At 41.4% G+C, this 22,751-nt stretch overlaps 1 protein-coding gene across 1 annotated transcript in view; it reads left to right on the top strand.

Annotated features, from left to right (window-relative positions):
• The first annotated feature begins 374 nt into the window (after window positions 1–374).
• TRPM5 (transient receptor potential cation channel subfamily M member 5) overlaps window positions 375–22,751 on the top strand; it is a 40,613-nt gene continuing 18,236 nt past the window's right edge. Inside the window, exons 1-12 of the mRNA XM_086472078.1 lie at window positions 375–491; window positions 1,453–1,633; window positions 3,721–3,887; window positions 7,262–7,442; window positions 9,815–9,879; window positions 11,716–11,907; window positions 13,225–13,327; window positions 14,150–14,268; window positions 14,907–15,257; window positions 17,655–17,786; window positions 18,978–19,101; window positions 22,021–22,166. Coding sequence (XP_086328204.1) covers window positions 375–491; window positions 1,453–1,633; window positions 3,721–3,887; window positions 7,262–7,442; window positions 9,815–9,879; window positions 11,716–11,907; window positions 13,225–13,327; window positions 14,150–14,268; window positions 14,907–15,257; window positions 17,655–17,786; window positions 18,978–19,101; window positions 22,021–22,166 — 1,878 coding nt within the window. The remainder of the gene's footprint in view (window positions 492–1,452; window positions 1,634–3,720; window positions 3,888–7,261; window positions 7,443–9,814; window positions 9,880–11,715; window positions 11,908–13,224; window positions 13,328–14,149; window positions 14,269–14,906; window positions 15,258–17,654; window positions 17,787–18,977; window positions 19,102–22,020; window positions 22,167–22,751) is intronic.

Here is a 22,751-nt window from a genome sequence, read left to right as displayed (position 1 = left end):
ACCTTTTGGCTATGAGACACCCCACATGACTTTGGACAGATTGCAGGATCTTGCACCTTGCAACTCAGCATTCTGTCTGCTCAGTGAGAGTCGAGAGCACCTTACTCTTTCATGCCTTTTTACAACTTCAGGTGCACAGCTTTGGTGTGGAATCTGCCCCCTCCTGTGTATAACATCCAACATTTGGTACAAACACCTCGAATTTTAGCTGCTTATAAGCATAGTAGTAAAAGAGTGAAATATTTGACTAAAAACTCAGCTAGATGTAAATTAATGGATATTGTGTCCTCTCCAGTTTAAACAGCTTCTCATTTTCCAGTTTTCTGTCATCTCAGTGAACACCTTGGCCCACTGGTGATCGCCTTACAAATTCAATGGAGGAAATGGAAACCAAACTCTGCAGCAGTGACAAAGAGGAAGATTTCAAAAGAGAACTACCATACTGCATAGGAGAAATAGACTTCACAGCTTCTGGGAAGAAACGTGGAAAGGTACAGCACTGAGGAGTTTAACCCCTTTAACACTAGTGCTGTTGTCCAGCTGTTACTTCTTAGCATTAAATGTAGAGACGGTAATAGTGTGGGTCAATGTGCCACAGTGCGAGGCACCACATTGTACTCAAGGTAAGGATTATTAATACACAGAAAGCAATCACTTGACTGGCACATGCTACAAGTACAGTTGATCAATTTTGCCTTTGAAAACAAACAAACAGAAAATATCAATCATGTGCCCAGCTTCCTTCATTTTGCATCATTTCACTGTTTTAACCTCTTCCTGCCAAAAATTGATCACTATGGATTTCAACATTTTAAACATACATTTGAGCCATTTCAGGACTCTCCTTAAAGTTCTCCCTCTCTGATCTGCTAATCTGCAGAGAAGGATGTGCATGGACAGACCCACCTCCTCACTAGTCCCTTGCATACATTAGTGCTAGAGCAGAAGGAATTCCTAGGATCAGAAATCTGCCTTAAGATTTTATTTCATCATGAAGTCTTAAGCACAAAGCCAAAATATATACAGAACAGGAAGAAGTAATAGATTCATCCTAAAAAAAAAAAAAAAAAAAAAAAAAAAAAAAAGACATGAAATCAGGCAAATATTTCATCTAGTGCAGAAACAAGAAATGCCTAAAAAATTTGTTGGCTTTGCTAGACTGCCGTGGAACCAAGGCAGTTCAAGAGGAAGAGCAGCATTAAAGGAGAGAGAGATATGTCAGTCTGCAACACAGAATTAACCCATGGAACTGACCCAATAGCAAGATGACCATTATACAGAAGCCTGCTAAATTCACCCTAGTATTTACTTCTGTCAGGTCTTACTCAAATAAATTTTTCTTAAATAACCAAGTCAATGATAAATTTCCCTCTGCATTCACCAAGAACAATATCTCTACTGTATCCTACTGTCCCATTGTTATTCAGTGTTTTTTTGTTTTGTTTGTTGAAGTTCATTAAGGTCCCAAGTACCATTCATCCTGGAATTATATTCGAAGCTATGCTCAACAAATGGAGGCTACCTGCTCCCAATTTGGTTGTCTCTTTAGTAGGAGAAGAAGAAAATTTCCAGATGAAGTCTTGGCTACGGGGCACGTTAAAAAAAGGACTGACGAAGGCAGCTCAAAGCACAGGTTAGTGCTTTAGGCTTTAAAGAAGGAATGTGTATTCCTACTGGATTCTCACCCCTAGCATCCAGTGATCTTTTAATGACCGTGGGCCTGCTCACATGATTATTTCTGGAAGTTGAAGGTTTTGCTGAATGCAACCTTCAACCTGTGTTTAAATAGCTTTGAACATGAAAGTGTCATGGTTTAACTGCAGGTGGCAATTAAGCACCACACAGCCACTTGCTCACTCCCCACTACCCGCAGTGGGATTGGGGAAGAGCATTAAAAGAAGAAGTAAAACTCATGAGTTGAGATAAAGACAGTTTAATAGGACAGATAAGGAAGGAAAAATAATATTCTTAATAAAAGAATATACAAAACAAGTGATGCACAATAGAATCACTTACGACCCGCTGACCAATGCCCAGCCAATCCCTGAGCCATGGTGTGCCCCGGCCAACTCCCCCCCAGTTTATCTACTGGGCATGACATCATATGGTATGGAACACCCTTGGGCTGGTTTGGGTCAGCTGTCCTTGCTGTGTCCCCTCCCAGCTTCTTGTGCACTCCCAGCCTCCGCTGGCAGGGCAGCATGAGAAGCTGAGAAGTCCTTGACTTAGTATAAACACTGCTTAGCAACAACTAAAACATCAGCGTGTTATCAACATTACTCTCATCCTAAATCCAAAACACAGCGCTGAACCAGCTACTAGGAAGAAAATTAATTTTATTCCAGCTGAAACCAGGACAATTAGAAACATCAAAAATGAGTTATTTCAAACAAAATTACTCTAGGCAACGACCCCTGAAGTGTAAAATTACCTTCCCTCAGAGATGTCTCTAGAAATATAGCATAGGATGGGACCAAATACATTGTCCCTCTTTGGTGCCCTAACAAAATAATTCTTAGCAGAGCATAGCAATTTGACTTCAACGAGAGTGAATTTAGGTCAAAAATAAGAATTCTTGTTTTCTCCATTCTCACTTTTTAGCTACCAGACAAAATCATGTTATAATAGTTTTTACTTTTTGAAGATTTTTTTCTTCAAATTTGAGAGTTGAACAGACTTTGTTAGTAAAACAGCCTATGATTAGACTCAAGTTTAAGCAAAAAGAGCTTCATAACATATACACAAAATAAGTCAGCTCGCTTTCTCCCTGGCTGTTTACGTGAATGATGAGAGTAGTGAAAAGCATTTCAAAACAAAACCAAACCAATCAATGTCTGGGAACATGCATGAAAGTGGCTTTCATTTAAGATGACTTTTTTTTCTCCGTAGCTTTATGAAAATACCTGGCAAAACAAAGTGAAAGTATCTGTAAGCATTTCACAGCGAGCTCTTGGTTTAGCTTCAGTGGTCCTGACAAGACTGTAACAGTTTTGCTTTTTGTAATGAAACAGCCCACTACCAGAGCTCTTTTTGGTACTTTTGTACCACACAGATATTCTCTATCTCCAGCTGCCTTCTATACTTAAGACTGGACAGCATCAAGATCTCCAGTTCCTTTAGGTTACATACTTGGAAGAGGTTGGTTAGCTCTTTACCTAGGGTTCTCCAAATTCTTTGTCACCATAACAACACTGCCGTAAATCGTGCTCTCCTGAAGAATTCTCTCTCCAACACACACAAGAACAAGAGAAAGAGAACACTAGATTAGGCACTTTGTGCCCAAGCTCTTCTGCTACCGGGTGATTGCATGGGACTGTTTAGCCCTCAACAACTTCCTCCACCCAGTCCCTTTGCTCTTGCTCATGCAACAATCAGACCTGCTTGGTATAGTGATGTTTCTGCTCATATTTAGACAGTAAGTGACTCTAGACTGGACACAGCATTCTCGATGGGCATACTAACATCAGAGTAAAGATGGGAACATTGCATTACATGGTATGTGAAGCACATTTGCCTGAGCAAATAATTTCTTCTTTTTTTCCTTATTAAAGTCTTACATACTTTGTATGTATTTTAATTCTAAAAGTTACAGTCCATCAAGACCTGTCTACAGTTTATCTTTCTAAAAAAACCCCTTAAATCCTGCAAGTACTGTTACTTGACACACAAGCATGTTCAATTATAAAAACTGTCTAACTATTTTTAAAAAAATAATTTCAGGTGCCTGGATTTTTACCAGTGCTTTGCGTGTAGGAATAACAAGACACTTAGTGCAAGCAGTCCGAGATCATGCACTGGCTAGTACTTCATCCAAAGTAAGAGTGATTGCCATAGGAATAACTTCACTCAGAAAAATTCAGCACAGAGAAATTCTGGACAACACAAAGGTATTTTTTTTGCTTATTCTATTCATGAGACAGGATTGTTCAGAAGCAAGCTGCACCTTTACAAAATTTGGAAGTAATAGGCAGAACAACGTTGATCTAGCTTAAAAACAAAAGCAGGGTTTAAAGCGTGGTTTTGGGGAAAATGGAAATAAAGAGCAGGAAAGAATTGTTAGACTGATGAGTCTGCCCTGCGCACTCCGTATCCGTGGCAGCAGTTCTGCAACTATCCAGCAGGTGACAGCATTAGACATTAACTCAGCGACCAGAGTAAGGATGAACGTCAGGGAAAAAATCATACATCATAAGGTACCTTTAATATTTTTTCCCTTGTCCACTTACTGCAGAAGCACTTACTCCAAGCTATTTCATAAATACTGTAAAAAGTATATTTTCCAGTATAGACTACAAGCCATAAGTATTTCAAGACAAGTTTACTTAAGTAGTCATTGAATTGGTGCCTAATATGCAAAAATGTGCTCAACACACCAAGCCAAAAATGCTAGCCATGCAGGATTTTGTCGCTGGGAGCTTTAGGGACTTCACAATTCAGGTCAAAGCAATCAAAGTTCTTAGGAAAAAAACCACCACAATGAAATATGAAATAAACCCCCTCACCCAACAAAACAGTTGCTGAAAATGTCATGACAAGTTGATGCTGAATTGACCTGGAGGTGGAGAAAAACAATTATGGCATGACCATCTTGTCACTGGATATACACTGCCCTGAGCAGAACATTATAATAATAAAGTAGGTGCATAATGACGATGAATGACCGTTCCTCTGTGCTATTTTACTTCCCTGCAGAAGCTAAGAACCAAATGACAAATCCAGTCCTTCGAACTCACACCTAGTTCTTCTCTCAGATAGGCTAGCAAGTACCAGCCAGCAGCTGGGAGACTGCCAGACCGTATCAACAATTTATTGTCTTTGGGCTTCCCCTTTTTCCATATTTTTTTTTTTTTTTGCTGAGGACAGCTACCTGTGTGCTCTACCAGGTGGGACTCTTTAGCTGGAATGTTTTAACCTATTTGTGTGGCTGAACTGGTCTGAAAGGACCTCAGAGGAAAGAATTCCGTTCATTGCATTTGTGAATTTTGTTCAGGAAAGTTGCTTTGGCAAACACAAACTATTTCACCTCCCTCCCAGGCTAAGTGATCAAAATGCCTCTGGATCTTTCTCAACCAACAGCTACAAAACAAGTGCACTGGTCTTTTCATTGCATTAGAGTTTCTCCCCCTTAACTAAAGCCCGAATTTTTTGTCAAGGAATATTTCATGTAGAGCGTTCCTGACCCTATGACTTCTGGCACTGCTTCAACCCAAAGACATTCTGGATTTTTGTCAGTAACTTTAAGACAAAGGAACTATAGACAGGGATGTTGATCTAAACCCAGTTCTCTTTATACTTGGCACTAACACAAGCAGCTTGTATAAAATAGAGCTAATGATCCATGCTAGCAAGGAGAAAAACAAGCCCTGAAATCGGCGGATCCCTCTCATCTCTTCTGTGTTAATGGTATGCTTTAAACATCATTGAAAGATCACTTCCACATTTTCAGAGAATAAATAGAAAAATCCCCGTGGGCCTTTTTAAATTGGTTGTTGTGCCTCTGGGTCCTAATCAAAGGCCAGATCTTTGGCGAGCAGACTTAATGTTACATGGCAGCAGAATGTAGGAACGCCCTCTGTCAAAACAAAGTTTGAAGGCAAATTAATCGTGTCAAGAAGTTTTCCCTAAGAAATGAGAGACAGAGGAGGTGGTAAAAGAAATTTGTGTCACTTGCTGTTTGTAAAGGATGTGCAAGTTTACTGCTTTTATTCCTGGAACCGCCTCTGTTGTCCCTACTCTTCCCAGAGCTGCTGACAGGGGAAGAAGCCATAGGAACATGCCTGATTAAGCCCCTTCACCTTACTTTCAAGGAGATTTCTCTAGTTTGATTGTATGCAGCTTCATTTCAGAAAGCCACTTAAGGGCATGCTATACAGTGTGCTCAGCTCTTCTACCCGCAGCGTGAAGGAGCTTGTCTTCTGGGTGACTTAGTGTTTTTCTGCATTAGTAGCACTGCTGTGAGCTCCTGGTGATAATATTCACTGCCTCTCCAACATCAGCCTTAGCCTTGGCTGTGGAGAGCCACGTGGATAACCCCTGGGTTGGACTTCCCCCAGGACTCAGTGGGGCACCTGCTCTTCCTAGCAGACACTGCCAAAAGCTGAGGATAAGAAAGGCTCTACTTAAGATCTGGCTCTTAAAAACCAGAATGTAAATCTCCCTCACATACTTTAATGACAACTGTGTTACTTGCATAGTTACACTGCTGTGTCTAGAAAGGCGTTAAAACCTGTGTCCACAAAATTAGTGGGAGGGAAATTCAATACACAGGCACAATAGCCAAGCTGACAGTGTGAGTTTCGTTCATCAACTCAAAGGCTGCAGGAGTTCAAAAAGAGGCATGATAGAAGGAAATGCAGATTTTAAACAACGGCTTTAATCTGGTGTACTTGCAACAGGATGGTTACTATGAAGATGAAAAAGAGGAATAACCAGGCATTTACAGCCTGGCTTGCAACTAGGAATGATATCAAAGTGGACGTGCAACAGTGGGAAAGAAAGATTTATCAAGGAAGTAAGGGAAGCTTGAAAAAGTGTGCGTATGGAAGACTATAGGTAGTGCAATCCTTAGAAGAGAAGACTATAACAGGAGTTCTGTTTTACCCAGACAGTGCTTTTATGCAAAAATTCATTAATAAATAATTTCAAGATACAACACCCTTCACCCAAAATAAAAGATTAATAAGATTGCACTTTCTAAAGTCTGCCTGTCACTCACTCTTTTAGAATGCAATTTCCAAACTGAGAATAACCTTGTCAATTGAAGTCATATAACTTTGTCTATTAAATAAAGCTGCATTTAAATGGATATGGACATAGAGCAGGCTAACTTATCTACTGGGCTAAACATGGACAAAACACTAAATAGGTTTGCCCCTGTTTATGTTGGCTGAGATTTTAGCCCTCCAAGACATTACAGCTCCATCCACAATTATTAGGTCTTACGGCCCCTTTCCATTTGTCCGACAAACATTTCCAAAACCTCTCAATGAATACCTGTGTTCCAGAGATGGTGACTGATGTCACTATATTTTGCAGAGCCCAAGAGGGAAACTTCAGAGACTTCAGCTTTCAGTCCTGTCAAATCTGGCACCTCTCAGAAGGAACACATTTCCCTCCTCTGCCCTTTTCAAAGAGTCTGTTCAAGTGTCTCAAAGGTGGTGTGCTATGTCATGGTGCAGACAACACAAAAACGGAGATGAAGCACATAAAAACACAGGCTGTGTTTTGTAGAGAACATTAACATCTCTTCTCCTCTCTCTAGAATGAAAGTCTTGTACACTACCAATCAGACGATAATATCCAAGGACCGCTGTATTCCCTGGACCACAACCATTCACACTTTATTTTGGTGGATCACGTAACACCAGATGAGCCAGATGGAACCACTAAGCTACGTCTCACCTTGGAAAAGCATATTTCAGAACAGCGTACTGGATATGGTGGTAAGTAGACTCTATATAGGCACGCTAACTTGAATAACACTGATAGTACAGTGATACTTGTGGGCCTGGCCTTATCAAAGGTAAGTCCAATTCTCAAACTGGACAATCACCCACACAGGCAAGATCAAGTAAACATATTTGTTATTATGTAAGAGACAGAACTAAGGTGACTTCTGAAGCTGAGAAGGCTGCTCTTTGAACCAAAAATCCTGACTTTTATCACAGCTCCTTAAACATAGCTCAAATTGCCTTAAAACACAACAAATGGAAAATAAATCCAGCTTTAAGTGCCTTAGCCAGTGTCTCTGAGAGATGGGTATTCATTGTTATATACTTTTGTTCCCTCTTGCACACAGGGTCTTGAATTGTTCCGACACTGGAAGAAAAGGTGTGTTCCAAAGCCCTCAAATATTTTATTTCAGGATAAAATCTTATCCTGGGTAAACAACGTAGCATCTAATGGCTGTCTAAGTCTATGTGACCTTTGTTTATAACGAGAACTGAGTATTGGGCAGGCCTCCTACTGCTATTTGTGGAAAGAATTCAGTTGTAGGGCTAATACAATTACTTTTACCTTTCCTTTGTTGCTGTAATACCTACAGTGCTAGCACAGCTAGAACAGAAGGGAGAGCTCACGTATTCGCACTTGTATGCGTCAGTGGAATATTCGATTACATGGCCCGTAGTGTGGGTGCACAGATGTACCCCAGAGCATGAACACACCCAAAGAATGCTTATCTGGTAACTCGGATGGGAAAGAGCACAGCTGGACTGTAATGGCAGGCTGGGGTTGCAGTGCTGAGAACTAGAAAGCAGCCTCATTCTGCTTGCATACCAAATCTGACTGAACGAATCTCAGTGGAACAATTTTCTGTCAAAAAAAATGCTGAGTCATTTGATGAATATTTCACTGGAACATACTGAATTCAGTGATATCTTCCATAAACAAAACCAATGTCATTTGTTTAAGCTCATTTATATTAAAGCTGAGAGAAGCTATGTGACTTTACTGAAGTAAAACACTTTAATAAGGTCATGCAGAAGTTCTCTATTTGAAAAAATACCTAGAAGGCATTCAGGGGAAATTTTTAATATGCATGAAGTCAGAATCACTGCCACCACGTCTCCTCCAGCTAAATTTTATCTAAATCTATGGCAAATGAAAAATATTTGAAGCCATAAACAAATCTTGAGGAACCTGTAGTCACATCACTCTTCAAACTAGTACATCACTGTAGAGGTACGGCAATGCTGTGCCATTCAGTAAAACAAATGAAGTTACTTGCCAATCACGTCCTGACTACAGCTCACTTCTACCTGAGCTCTGTAGCCATCCCACAACAGAGCCAACAAGTACTAAGTGGTGATCAGTACACTGCTCTGGGAGACCTGTAATGGGAAACATCAAAAAATTGGTGGAACCAAATGCCTTTTAGCTTCTAACCGAAAGAGACATTCCTCTCATGATGCTACTGTTTTGATTGAGCTTTTAGGCTAATCTGTAGTCACCTTTGGATTAGAGTTCAGCATTTACAGTACAAACCATCTAGAAATAAGTGGGCCCCTGTGGGAGGATGGCTAAGGACAAGGATGCCTTCATCATTTCTTCCTCTGCTGCCATGGCATATTAAATGTTTCGTTAGCATTTCTTTTAAATGTATAAGATTATGTTATTAATAATCACCACATTAGACTGTGCTGAATAAAATTTTAAGCTGTTTAAGCAGAGTAATAAAGAGTATATGGTTCCTATCAACTCATCTGACTCATCTGACCCTAACTGGTCTACGTAGTCAGACTCTTCATATTCTTATGTCCTCCTTTCATCAAGCTTTCCTCCTGGATTCCACTATACCTTCCTGCACATGCTAGGCACATGCGTAACACCTGGGACAAACTGGCAGCTTTTCACTTCTAACTGTATCTTAGTATAAATAATGGTAGCTGCCTCTCTGAAAACCTAACAATCTTGTCTTGCACCCAAATGCAGCTTCATTACTCCACTGTCTGATCACCTTGCAGTAAATAAATAACTTAAAAAGTCAACACTGCTATGACATACAGAAGTGCCTATATCCATATTTTGCAGCTGAGGTGAGAACAGACTGGACTGCTTGCCAGGGGTCACACAAGACATCCAAGGCAAAGGTGGCTTTGTCCTGAACCTTAGACTAGGACCCTGTCTGCTCAGTCACAGTGCTGTTCTCTTCCTTTGCTGCTCGTATCTGCAATTGCCTGCCATCTGCAGGCTCACATTCTGGTACGTACCAAAACAACACATAACAGGAGAAGGACTTTCAAGGACTCGGCAAAAACACAACAGTTTTGTGAAAACTGTTAACTTTTTTAAAATTAAACCATCTATTTCACAGGAACAGGTAGCATTGAGATCCCTGTGGTTTGCTTACTGGTCAATGGAGGACCAGGCACACTTGAGGTAAGGAGCTGTTTGCAACTTTAGAAAAATAAAATAACTGGTGCTAAGTAATTAATGGACAAATTGGCTGGATGACAAAACCATGTATCAGCCCTTTACATAGTCAAAATTCATATCTACACACCATTAAGAACAGAATTCTGTTAATATTAAATTTTCCAGTATTTGTTTGGGAGAAATATTTCCTTTTGAATAGGCATCAGCTGATCATTAAAGCTTCCATTGCCAGCTCATACAGTGGGAAGGAATCCAAAAGCAAAACAAACCCACAGAAGCCAGCTCCAGATCTAGTGAAGCAGAAATACTGTGCTGTTACTGGAGATTACATACAAAAAAAGATTATTGATTCAGTGCTATCCAGCAGCAGAGACAACGGTCTCTGTCACGCAGCTTCAGAAGAAATACCAGACCAGGTTTGCTAGGTATGCCATTTAAAACTATAGTGTCCTAGTTCCACTCAGCAAAAATGCATTGTAGGATAGAAGACTGGAGAGTTGTCTGCTAACAATTCCATATGTTCTTCAGCGAACGATCAGTTTTGATTTTTCCCTGAGTAGTTCTACAGCTTAAAGAACCTCTTAACTAGCAGATACTCTTTGATTTCTATTCTACTTTTACTGGTATTTTATTTTGCTATTTTGTAGCAGTCTATATGTCCACATGACACTTTTTTAATAATACTCTCAGATGAAAAGGAATTCTCTTACAGTACCTTTAGAGATACATTTAACCATAATTTAAAGTTTCCAAGTGATGAGACTCTGCCACACAAGCTGGTAACCTCTTTCAGAATAATGACTCATTTCTGGTGACGTTTTCTAGTTTCAGTTTCCAGTCCCTGAATCTTGTCATGTCTATGTCAGCTGGACTAAAACACTCACTGGTATTAGAAATCTCACTGTTTAAACTAGGATTGTGTCACCTCTTGAGATTTCCTTCTAGAAGCTAAATATGGCAGTGTTTTCTATATCTTGGATGTTGAAAAACCGCATACCACAACCTATACATCCTCTTTCAAAGTTTTAGAGATCAAAGTGACTTGGAGACCAAAGGTGACTGGCTGGAGCTGCCCTAAATTTACATGTGGATAACTGATTGTGCTTTTTTAGAATATCAGTTTCTGGAATACAAATTGGATAATACACACCGGGACTACAACAGGTGTTACAAAAAAACCACCACCACTTAAAAAAACCCTATGCAACGAGAGAACCAATAGTTAGATTCTTACAGTCTCATTAGCTCCAGAGTAAGAAATAGATGGGCAGCAAATAGTCATTGTTGCAATTACGATGCCATGGCCTCTGCTTTCCTCTCTCAGCAACCTGCCTGACTCATTCTAATTGCACAGGTAATAGAATTATCAGCCTTTAACTCCTGTAGTTGCTGTGCTTCAGTGGCTTTTCCTGCGGCCCAGTGTTGTATTCCCACAGGCAAACTCCTGATTTTCAGAACATATTGCCAGGTTTAGCAGCCAGAAGAGCCTACTGAGAATTTCTGTACAGTGCTCCTCCTGCACTTGGCCGTGCTGAAATACAAACTGGGGGGGAGGGCGGGGGGAAAGTCAGGGACAGAGGAGTTTTATACATCGTTTGTCCAAGTCAGGTTGTTTGGCTTCTCAGCAGATGTGTCATGAAAAGAAGTGTAGTCGGAGGCCTATACATTGATGACCTGCTACAGATTCAGAAGAATGGTAATAGCTTAGAGGAGTCTGGACTGACTCCATAGTGAATCTGGCTTAGGTACACATTTATTCCTAGTTTGCAAGAAATCCTTCTTTTGAATAACATTTTATTTCCATAAATGAATTCTAAAAATGTACTTTTTAAACTACAGAGAATTTGCAGCGGTTTGGAAAATTCTGCTCCCTGGCTTATTTTAGCAGGGTCTGGAGGTACAGCTGACATCTTAGCTGTATTCATGAAGGACCCACAGCTTATCATGCCAGAAGCTGTTGAAAAGCAATTTAAGGAGAAATTCCCTGCAGAAAGCTTCTTGTGGAAGGACATTCTCCAGTGGACAGCAACAGTGAGCTCATACATTTGATAATTACATGCATCGTGTTCACAAGCTCTCTCCTACCATTTCTAGCTTTGGTAGTCCATTCAGTGCAAACTTGACAAGAAGCTGCCCAGAAGTTTCGGGTACTCCAGTGCTCTCACACTAGCCTCCTAGCATACCTCTCTAACGTTAAAATAAAGTGCTCAGTTGATCATACAAAATACTTTGTCCTAGTGATTCAGCTGAAGAGTTAGGGCTCTGTCCTTCCTCAATTATATCCTCAAGTAACAGCCAGCACCCAGGAACCTCCCAGCCCTTCTAGAGGACACGAAGCATTATTTATAGTGCACAGCTGTAGAGCTTGTGCAGCTGTGACAGAGGAGACCTAATTCACAATCTACAGCTGTTAAATGGAAACCTAATTGTGGATAAGCATGAATAAACTAAAAAGAATGAAGGGTGTTTAGAAAGTATCTTCTCTATTGTCAGTTATGTCTGTTCTTAAAAAGGAAAGACAAAACAGATTCACAATTTTTCCTTACTCTGTCTTGAGGCACACCTGCTGGACTTAAACCACTGTGCTTAAGTGTTTAAGAAGCAAAAAAACACATTGATAGTGTCTTTATGGGAAGATTGAAGAGGCCTGTGCACCTCTGAGAGAAACCAAGTCCACTCAACCTGACCCACTACTTATTCTTTGCAGTCCCTGCAGTAATCCTTAGCTTTAAAAGTTCCACATATTAATTCCACTAAGGAGACCTTTGCCTGATCAGTAACACAAGGGGATGGAAGGGCATCTAGAAGCAATATTGCCAGATGCTTACAAAGTCTTGGTGCAGCTGCACTGCAAGAAAGAAAACTATAAATTATAAAGTAGCAGAAGAGTACTGTATATACCAATATTTGATGACTAACTCAAAGAAGATTTAGAGACTATAATTTTAAATAAACAACTCTGAGAGCAAAACTTAAATGTCAAAGCAGAAAAAGGTAAAACAAAACTAGTGGTATGATGACCACAGCATGACTATGAGTCAAATACAAAGGTCATTTAAGGAAGGATCTTTTAATTAAAGCACTGCTCTGATTCTCAGGATATCCAGGTTCTGTTCCTCCTATCCTGCTAGGTGATTTTGGAAAAGGCAGTAACTCCCTCCTTGCTTTAGGACTTAGTTGTGTATGGGAAAATAATAATGTTGTCTTCTTGCCAAACCTCAGCTTTACAATTAGAATGTAAGTTTTTGGGAAATACTTTATGGGTGGGTGATCTCCACTAGGCTCTTAGGCATTAACGTATAGCAGCAGGTCAATGCACAAAATAATTTTTGTTTCAACTCCCAATAGATTCAGAACATTATTTCACACCAACATCTTCTAACACTGCATAACTTTGAGCAAGATGCTTCAGAAGAACTAGACACAGTCATTTTAAAAGCATTAGTAAAAGGTAAGTACAAACACAAGCACAGTGTAATACTCATTTTATTTGACTACTTCTGCGCCATAGATGTATTTCATTTTTGTCCAAAGCAAGTTCAGTTGGCTGTTGGATAAGATTTCTGTTCTGATAGAGTTCTTTATTTGCTTATTGACTGTGGCAATTGCCATAGTTCTTGTAACCTGGCTTTAAACTAGTGATTGCAGATCGACTTGCAATTATTCCTTTATTTCACTACTTGCTTCTCTTAGTAGGAGAGGTTATAGAAAAACTGAAACATACCAAAATAGTTATTCCACTTAAAAGCCATTTAAAAAAAACCCAAACAAAAAAAAACAAAAATATGCAAGTAGATCTGAACTGCCTTAGTTCCAGAAACAATCCATTTCTCCTGTAAGAAACCTTCACTGGGGATTACAAAAGATGACATTACTTGCTCTGCCACCCATTTCAGTTTGTGTTAACTTAGGTGTTTGTGTTAGCCTAAATTCAGCGGGGGGGAAGACATTCTATTCCCAGATTGCTAATTGAAACAAGACAAGAAATAATAGCCAGTCCTGTCCCTGCTTTCTGCAGGCCAGAGCCCCTCTTAAAATCCTACAGACATTTAAACTTAATGTTTCATAGAGAATTTGGCTAGCAAAAATTAACTTTTTTTAATATTAATATTTTTCAAATTAGGAAGAAAAATGCTGTGAAGGATTCCTGGTTATACAGCCCATAGATAGCTGAAGGAGAGCTTGTATTGCTAATCAAATTACCAATACTATATTAAATTAAGCATAACAAGCGTAAAGTACTGAGTTTGCTTTCCTTTCCTATTTTTGCCAGCGTGTAAAAGTCACAGTCAGGAGGCTCAGGAATATCTGGATGAACTGAAGCTGGCAGTGGCCTGGAATAGAGTGGACATAGCTAAAAGTGAAATATTCAATGGTGACGTGGAGTGGAAGGTACCAGGTTTTATTGCCTTAGAGGACAACAGGCGTATAATCCAGTGTATACAGGACACTGGAACGTCCTGATAGAAGGCTTCAGTTTTTAACACTACCTGCATTCCCCACTAAGAGGTTGAGCAGTGGCAGCGTGCTTCCTTAGGCTGTTTGTCTTTCTGGTCCCCTATGTGATAGCGGCTAAAGATAGAAGAATAATTCAGTGTTCACAATCTCTTGTTTGAGGATGCTGGGGGCAAGAATCTTTCTCCCCATTTCTGTACAGACCATTAAAGCAAACAAACCTGAGCTTACAAAGCAAAAGAAGCACGAACATGCAGATATTACTGTTGTAAGATGGCAGGAAGAATGTCACTGTTTCCGACTGCTGTATAAATACCCAGTGCGGCGGGTACCTAACATCACCACAACTCCTACAGCATGCTATTTGTGTTGATGTTTTAACATTAATGCTTAGACAGATATTTTGTCACAGAGAAATTAAGAGTGTTCTACTTCTTTTTCTCATTGTAACCACTGTTGACCTGGTAGAAGTCAAAATGTGCGTGTCCTTATGTTAAATCTTACGTCCCTCCTCATCCATCCACAACTACCCCCAAAAACAACTTTTTTTTTTTTCCCCCCCTTCATCAATCTAGTCCTGTGACCTGGAGGAAGTGATGATGGATGCTCTGGTCAATGACAAACCAGAATTTGTAAAATTATTCGTTGACAATGGGGTTAACATATCTGAATTCCTGACATACAGTCGTCTGCAGAGACTATACTGTGCCATTTCTCAGAAATGTCTCCTCTATGAACTTCTGCTGAAGAAACATGAAGAAAGCAAGCTGACCTTGGCAGGGCTCACTGGTCAGCAGCATAAGGAGCAGAAGGAGATCTGCCCACTCTTCACTCTCAGTGAGGTCTCTAGAGTTCTCAAGGATTTTCTCCACGATGCAGGCAAAGGTTTCTACCACGACCTCAGACATGGAGGCAAGAAGAAATCTGTGAGTTACAACTTTCCGTCATAGTCCTGCTCCCCTCCAATTTAGAATCTGGAAAATTTTAACTAGGTCTAGCCTTGGGGGGTGGGCCAGGGAAGGAAAGGGAAGATGAGAGAAAGCCACTTTGGTTTCTCATTCCTTTTTTCAGCTCATTATTATTACAGCTAAAATGGTTTGATCTTTTTAATTTCAACATTGAAAAGAAAGGAATTTCTAAGATAGACAGGTTGTGATTCCTCTTTCTCCCCCTCGCACGTGGGGCTTTATGCAAGGTCTTACTGTACCTTGAACTAGTGTTAAGATATGGCATCTGTTTCAGGATCTGCAGAGGCCCCTGAATCTCACACTCTTCTAGCACAACTTCCACAAACCATTCCTCATTCTAGCACTTTGCATGTGGAGAACATTTTGTTGATCATCTTCGCCTCACATGCATAAGAACAGATTCAATGAAAGATATATGGGGAATATGAAGAGATAGGTTTAATTTACTAAGGAGTAATTAGACATAAACCCAGCAGTCCGCATTCGTCATACAGAACTTCAAGCAGAAGTACTTGAAAGACAATATTTTGTTGGAGAAAGACAAGCAGGCGATGGCCGTTTTCAATCCCAGGTCTGAAAATGGTAATCTTTGTATGTAAAACTATTCCTAGATTTATACTGTGTAGGAGTAGATTGGCTATTCAGTAACGTACAGTAAATGATATTTGGCTTTAGATCATAGTCTTGCCATTGAGTGACATAACACGCAGCAAGAAGTAAGAACAATTGTGTGAAGTGGCCCTGGCAAGCTCTCTGGCCAACACATGACAAGGATAACATGTGATGGGTACCACTGTGGAACATCTGTAGTGCACTGTCCACAATTGTGCAATAGATGTGTCATAATTTTTGCATTTTGACACTGTATTTAACATTGAAATTCAGTTCTTGCAAGAGCAGTGGAAATAAATTTGGATGTATGATTTCAAAACAGAGAGGTATAAAGAAAATTCATTAAGATCAGAGTTTTAGACAAACTAAACAAACCATTTGATATTTGCTGAGTTCTAGTTTCATCTTAAAACTGTTTAAAAAAAATTCTCACTCAAGAGCTTCAATCACTTCTGCTTTGATAAAGCCTAGCTATATTAATTAGCAGTATGAAAAGCTAAGTTTGCATCTAGTCAGGATTTCTTTGTTCACAAGGACAGACAACTTGCGGCATTACCTTTGAAGTCATTAAGCGGACTCCAGACTTAGAAGTTTTACAGAAACAGAAATTTTCCCCCAAAATCTCACTTACCTTTGTGGGATTTGGCAGTAAGTGAGCTAAAGCCAAGTGCTGTAAATAAGGCCCAATTCAGATACCAGGCACACTGCCTGCTAGTTTTTTTTCCTTTTAAAAGCTTCTTCCCGTGGCTCAATCCCATTACCACTGGCAACAGAAAGAGCATCACTCTACTGGGATACCAGTGTCACTGCTGCTAAACTGCGTGTCTTATTTCAGGTTAGGAAGTAGCAGTTACAAAGACTGATGAGGAGGCTTTTGGGATATGTGTCTCCTGCAAGGTTTTTGATGCAATTCAGTTGATTAAATAGCTCACTACAAACTGAAGAAAAAAAAACACAAACCACCAACACCCCCCAAAAATGACATTAAAATAAATTTGAAAAGAATCTCATAGTTTAAGTTATTAAAAAAATATATATCCTTACAAAAACTTGTTTATTAAAACAAACAAACCACCACTCCGGCTGCTTCTAATTAACAGAACAGATATAAAGACAGTTTTAAAATATGTTTAAAACTCAGAACTTGACCTAAGTTGTCATACTTCCTCTGGAGAGTTTTTTATCAAATGCTAAAGGAATAAGCAGTGCTGTACTTAAAATACTCCCTGCATGAGGGAGAGGTTTTTCAAAGGAAAGACTAAAAAGAAGCTACTGACATACTCTATTCTTGTCCTGTACAGGGCCTTGGCAAGATTTATTTCTGTTGAAATAAAATGCCTTTTGTTCCCTTTTCTCTGAAACCATGTCCTCTGTGGCAGTTGAGCAGAATTCAATATAATTGAAAGCAAGCTCAGATTAGTTAATCACAGGTTTGTCTTGTATGATATTACACACCAGTGGTGAAACCCTGGCCTTAATAAAGTCAATGAGAGCTTTACCAGCGGCTTCAATGGAGTCACGGTTTCATCCAGAACGTTCTCACACATATTGAATTATATCGGGGACACAAGGGTCCTTTGATTCAGTACAGAACGAACTAATTACCTCTCAGTCCTACAGAAAAGAGAAAGAAAAATCAAAAGAACATGAAGTAGCTGGCAAGGCCAAGAGCAGCTTAGATCATGTAATTTGCATGGAATGAGACTGCAAAGCAGGTTTTAATTTCTACAAACTATATTTCAGGATAAACTGAATACAAAGCAATTACCTGAGTGCTTGGACATGAACCAGAAAAGCGAAAATCCTTGGAGGGATCTGTTTGTATGGGCAGTACTTCAAAACCGGCACAAGATGGCAAACTATTTCTGGGCTATGGTAAGCTTTGAGCTGTGGCTGCTTCAGGGGAAATATCACATATTTCAAGTACATGAGATTTTTTTTTTGCTCAGCCTTGCAGCTCAGATGACAGATAGGTTTGTTTCTAAAATACAAGATGTGGCAGTCATAGGGCCTTTCATCTCTGTGTGGCTTATGCCAGCAGGGGCCAGAGGGCCTGACTGAGAGGGAGGGCAGAGCAGCAGCAGGTGTAGATCAGCACAGCCTGAATCCCTGCTGATCATCTTCAGCTGAAGAGTTGTCCCTCCTCTTCCTTCCTGCTGATGACTCACCACTCAGTCTCAGGTTTTGTTCCTTCTACAATAGGGCAATTGTTTGGGTTCTAGTGGGACTGGGATTGAGGGAAGATAGTGCAATCGAGCGTCTCTAGCTTACGTGCTGCATGTGTAGGGAACAACAGCATCACACTCTCAAAGGCTGAGCTTCAAGCTGGCATAATTGGCTCCTGTTTTAGAATCCTCCACAACTGAGGCCCTGTCTCGTACATCTGGAGTGTAATGCTACAGCTTCCCTGCCCCCCAGCGCCAGACACAGCGATCAGGCTCCATCCCTGAGCTTCCTGAGGACTGCATCTGGCACAGGGGGCATCACGGGGAGGGACAAACTGCAGCCCAGCTCTTCAGCCAGCGAGTGTGTGTGTGTGCATCTAGACACATCTGCACCTTGCAGGGCCTTGTGTTTGTGAAGCCCTCTTACCAGAAGGCACGTTTCTCTGCTGTGTGCCACTGCTGTGCCTCTGCCAGCTGTGCTCCCTCCTTTCCTTCACATCCTTACGCAGGGTCTTGGCCCAGCCATGTTCGAGGTATCTTGGCACTGTGAGACTGTTTTGTTCTATTTCCATAACACATTCTTCTCCTTTCAGTCTTTGACTGCCACCCCAAATCAGGCCCCTCTAAGGTCAATCAGATCCAGAAGCATCCAGCCTTATAAGGCACAAGAACTACCAATACGTGGTTTTCAATTCTCAAATATCACCAAAACTGTCATTTTGATCAACATTTTGGACTTGCAAGTCTGTGTTTGAGGGAAGATTCTCTGAAGGGGAGACATGCATGGATTTTTTTTTGTTTGGTTGGTTGTTTTTTGTTAGTGTTCCTTAGGGAACTCTTCCCCAGTTCAGAAATGCCCTGCCAGTGTATGGTAACAGCAGCACCCCTTTCAATTCCACAGGGTCAGGAGGGTGTAGCTTCAGCTCTGGCGGCCTGCAAGATTCTTAAAGAGATGTCCCGCCTGGAGACAGAGACTGAAGTAGCACGTACAATGAAAGAGGCCAAGTACGAGCAGCTCGCTGTTGGTAAGTAAAGGCACATCTTTAACAGCATCAAAAATTCAAGAAGTTACTGCCATTGGAAGGCAAGGAAGTGAAAAAAAGTACTGTTTCACTTGTAAAAGGTCAACTGTCATGAATAATTTAACAGCCTTGCAGCACAGGCAGACCCAAACATTCAAATACCACAGAAGGACGACTTGAAAACCAATTCTTTTGGAAAAATCAGTGTTCCAAGACTGGCCCCTGGGATGCATGGAAGAAATTACTCCCCTGCTGCATGCTGGTATTTTAAGTGTCTGATCTTAATACAAGGTGTGTTACAGCGATGGGCAAGACAGAATAACCAAAACACTTCCAGGCTCACAGCAGCCTGCTTTTCCTGCAATATCAAGCTTGCTCTGTAAGGGCCACTAGAGCAACAAGTTTTAAGGTTTGTCTTCACTGCTAAAAATAATTCAAGATTACCTCACCCAGAAGAGAGCTAACTGCACTGCAAAACTGCAGCGAGGCTCAGACTCGTTTCGCAGCAGACAAGCCGCCCCTCCCTACAGCAGTAAGCATTCAGACATCTGCAATGCCCAAATGCCAAACCCTCTCCCTTTGCCTGGTTTAAAAACAGATGGCTGCACACAAGCTTCTCCGCTGATCTGACTTCAGTCTAATCCGTACCTGAAGGTAGCACTGATGGGAAAAGAGGGCTTTAAAGTATACCACACATGGAAACGCCGAGGCTCTTGCTCTCCCCTTAGTGCTAGTACATCAAGCAGCTGAAGGCTCATGCAGACGTTGCTACCTTATTTATACACAGACCCCATTTTCCTCACTTCTGACAGGGCCATTATTATTTACAAAAAATAAAAGTCAGGTTCTCATATAGTCACAGGGCTCAAGTAATTTAGTCATGGAATTACAGGGCTTAATCCAATACACAGAAGTCTGTTCCTTGGCTTTGGTAAGTATTAGATCAGATCCTCAATTTTAATTTCTGGCCCGGATAACACTGCCAATATTAAGTACAGTGAACATTCTTTAAGAATGATAGATACCACATCACCTGCAAAAGAAGTTCTGTATATCAGCTTATTTTAAGTGAACTTGGTCCTTTTCCTAGCCCTCACAGTCTAACAACAAGGTGTAGGCTGGCCTAGGAAAGGTGCTGAGATAATCCAGTGAATCAGCAGAATGAAACAGACACAAGAAGTCAGATCTTGTCTAATGAGAAAACCTCGACCTTTTGGACTGTTTGTTCTAGTTTTGGAGCTCCAGGACCAGCTTCTCTGGAAACAGAACTATGCCACAACACTCTACCAAACCTAATATTAGTTTTATGTCAAATAGCTATGTCTTAAAACAAAGGATTTGTTGGCTACAAGCCAAAGCCGAGCTGCTCCTTTTGTTTAGTCTATTCAGGAGAGTGGGGGTAGTGTAGCAACTCATCCTTCAAAGTGCAAGAAGATCATCTAAGAGATAGTTTTGCTTGATATTACCCTAAAGCTCCACATGAGGCAGCTACAAATGAGGGACTGTAACAAATATTGACATGTTTCCAAGAAGTTTCTTATGCTGTCTGTAGAAGAACTGAGAAAGAAGTTTCTCCTCAGATCAAACAACAATAGGGAAAAAAAAAAACAAAACCCAAACCTGCAGAGGACCCAGGCTCAGATGACACCAAGCTGGGTGGACGTGTGGATCTGCTTGAGGGCAGGGAAGCTCTACAGAGGGATCTAGATAGGCTGGATCGCTGGGCCAGGGCCAATTCCATGAGTTTCAACAAGGTCAAGTGCCAGGTCCTGCACTTCAGCCACAACCACCCCCAGCAGTGCTGCAGGCTCGGGGAGGAGTGGCTGGAGAGCTGCCAGGCAGAGAGGGACCTGGGGGTGTTGGCTGACATCTGGCTGAACATGAGCCAGCAGTGTGCCCAGGTGGCCAAGGCCAATGGCATCCTGGCCTGTGTCAGCAATGGTATTGTCAGCAGGAGCATGGAGGTGATCGTGCCCCTGTACTCGGCTTTGGTGATGCCCCACCTCGAGTGCTGTGTCCAGTTTTGGGCCCCTCTCTACAAGAAGGACACTGAGGTGCTGGAGAGGGTACAGAGGCGGGCTGCCAAGCTAGGAAAGGATTTGGAGCATGTCTCGTATGAGGAACAGCTGAGGGATCTGAGGCTGTTCAGCCTGGAGAAGAGAAGGCTGAGGGGAGACCTTATCGCCCTCTACACCTACCTGAAAGGAGGCTGTAGCGAGGCAGGGGTCGGTCTCTTCTCCCAAGTAACAAGGGATAGAACAAGGGGAAATGGCCTCAAGCTGCACCAGGGGAGGTTCAGGCTGGATATGAGGAAGGATTTATTTTCTGCAAGGGAAGTCAGGCACTGGAACAGGCTGCCCAGGGAGGTGGTGGAGTCACCATCCCTGGAGGGGTTTAAGAGACGGGCAGATGTTGTACTTAGGGACATGTTTTAGTGGCGTTGACAGAGCTAGGACAAAGGTTGGACTCGATGATCTTGGAGGTCTCTTCCAACAGAAACTGTTCTGTGATTCTATAAGAGAGCATGCAGACAAAAAGAAGTGAGAGGGAGGTTCTGAGAGATTTACTCCATACCTTTCTGCAAATAGTAGGAATTTTTAAATTACAGAGATTTTTTTGCACCAAGGCAAATCTATTTCATCTGCCCTCTGCCCCAACACATGTACACACATGCATAAATCATTTTCTTGTGCCCAGCATTGTTCCTCTCTCCCTCCCACCTCCTGTTTGCACTCTCAGACTCATTTCAACTACTTCAGCCTTGCAGAAGTCTCTAGTGCAGCAAGGAGCATCTGGCAGCGCTCAGGCTTTGCTGCCACTGTCCTGTGCACTACACACATCACTCTCTTGCCTTACATTCTTTTTTTAATTTTTTCTTTTGAATTACAAGATCTGTTTCTCTATGTTTCCTTCATTTGGCAGAACTGTTTAGCGAATGCTACCACAACAGTGAGGAGAGAGCATTTGCTCTGTTGGTGAGGAAAAATCAGTACTGGAGCAAAACCACCTGCCTTCAGCTGGCTACAGAAGCAGATGCAAAGTCTTTCTTTGCGCATGACGGTGTCCAGGTAAGTTTTACAGACCCTTCTCTCACCACCTCTACCCGCAGGGCCTTTAAGTGTGATGTTGGACACAGAAGAGGATAGCACAGCAACGGAACAACCCTGTGAAATGTATTCCCCCAAGAGACATTCTTTGGAGGGGACTCTTCCCGCTCCCTGGTGCCACACAAAGAGGATGTTATACTGCATCCTTGACAAAGCAATACAATTCCCCCTTTTCCCCTCCCTTTCATCCAGTTGGCCTGCAGACCAGTGCACTGAGGAGAATGTTTAGCCCTTATTCCATCCTCTGCTTATTCTTCCTTCCTTGCTCACAGAGAAGCATCAGGAAAGCACTTTAAATCTGCCTGAGGCATAATGAAGCTGCTCCAAGATGTGAGGTAACTCCTTGTTCAAATTCAAGGAAGAACTCACTGATAAAAGTTAAATCAAATTACTATTTAGCTTTGCCCTCACAACCCGAGTTCTCTCCACAAGCTAAATTAAGAGCGATGGTGCTTTTAGCTCCCAGTGCCCGACTTGCACTTTCCAAGTACTACAGATGTTGCTTAATTCCACTTGACTGGCTGTTCTTTCTGCTGTCCTCATCAT

This window comes from Leptosomus discolor, chromosome 12 (assembly GCF_034619465.1).
Source record: "Leptosomus discolor isolate bLepDis1 chromosome 12, bLepDis1.hap2, whole genome shotgun sequence".
NCBI classification, from domain to species: domain Eukaryota; kingdom Metazoa; phylum Chordata; class Aves; order Leptosomiformes; family Leptosomidae; genus Leptosomus; species Leptosomus discolor.
The sequence above is the reverse complement of the archived record's forward strand: the minus strand, read 5'-3'. Positions and strand labels throughout refer to the sequence as shown.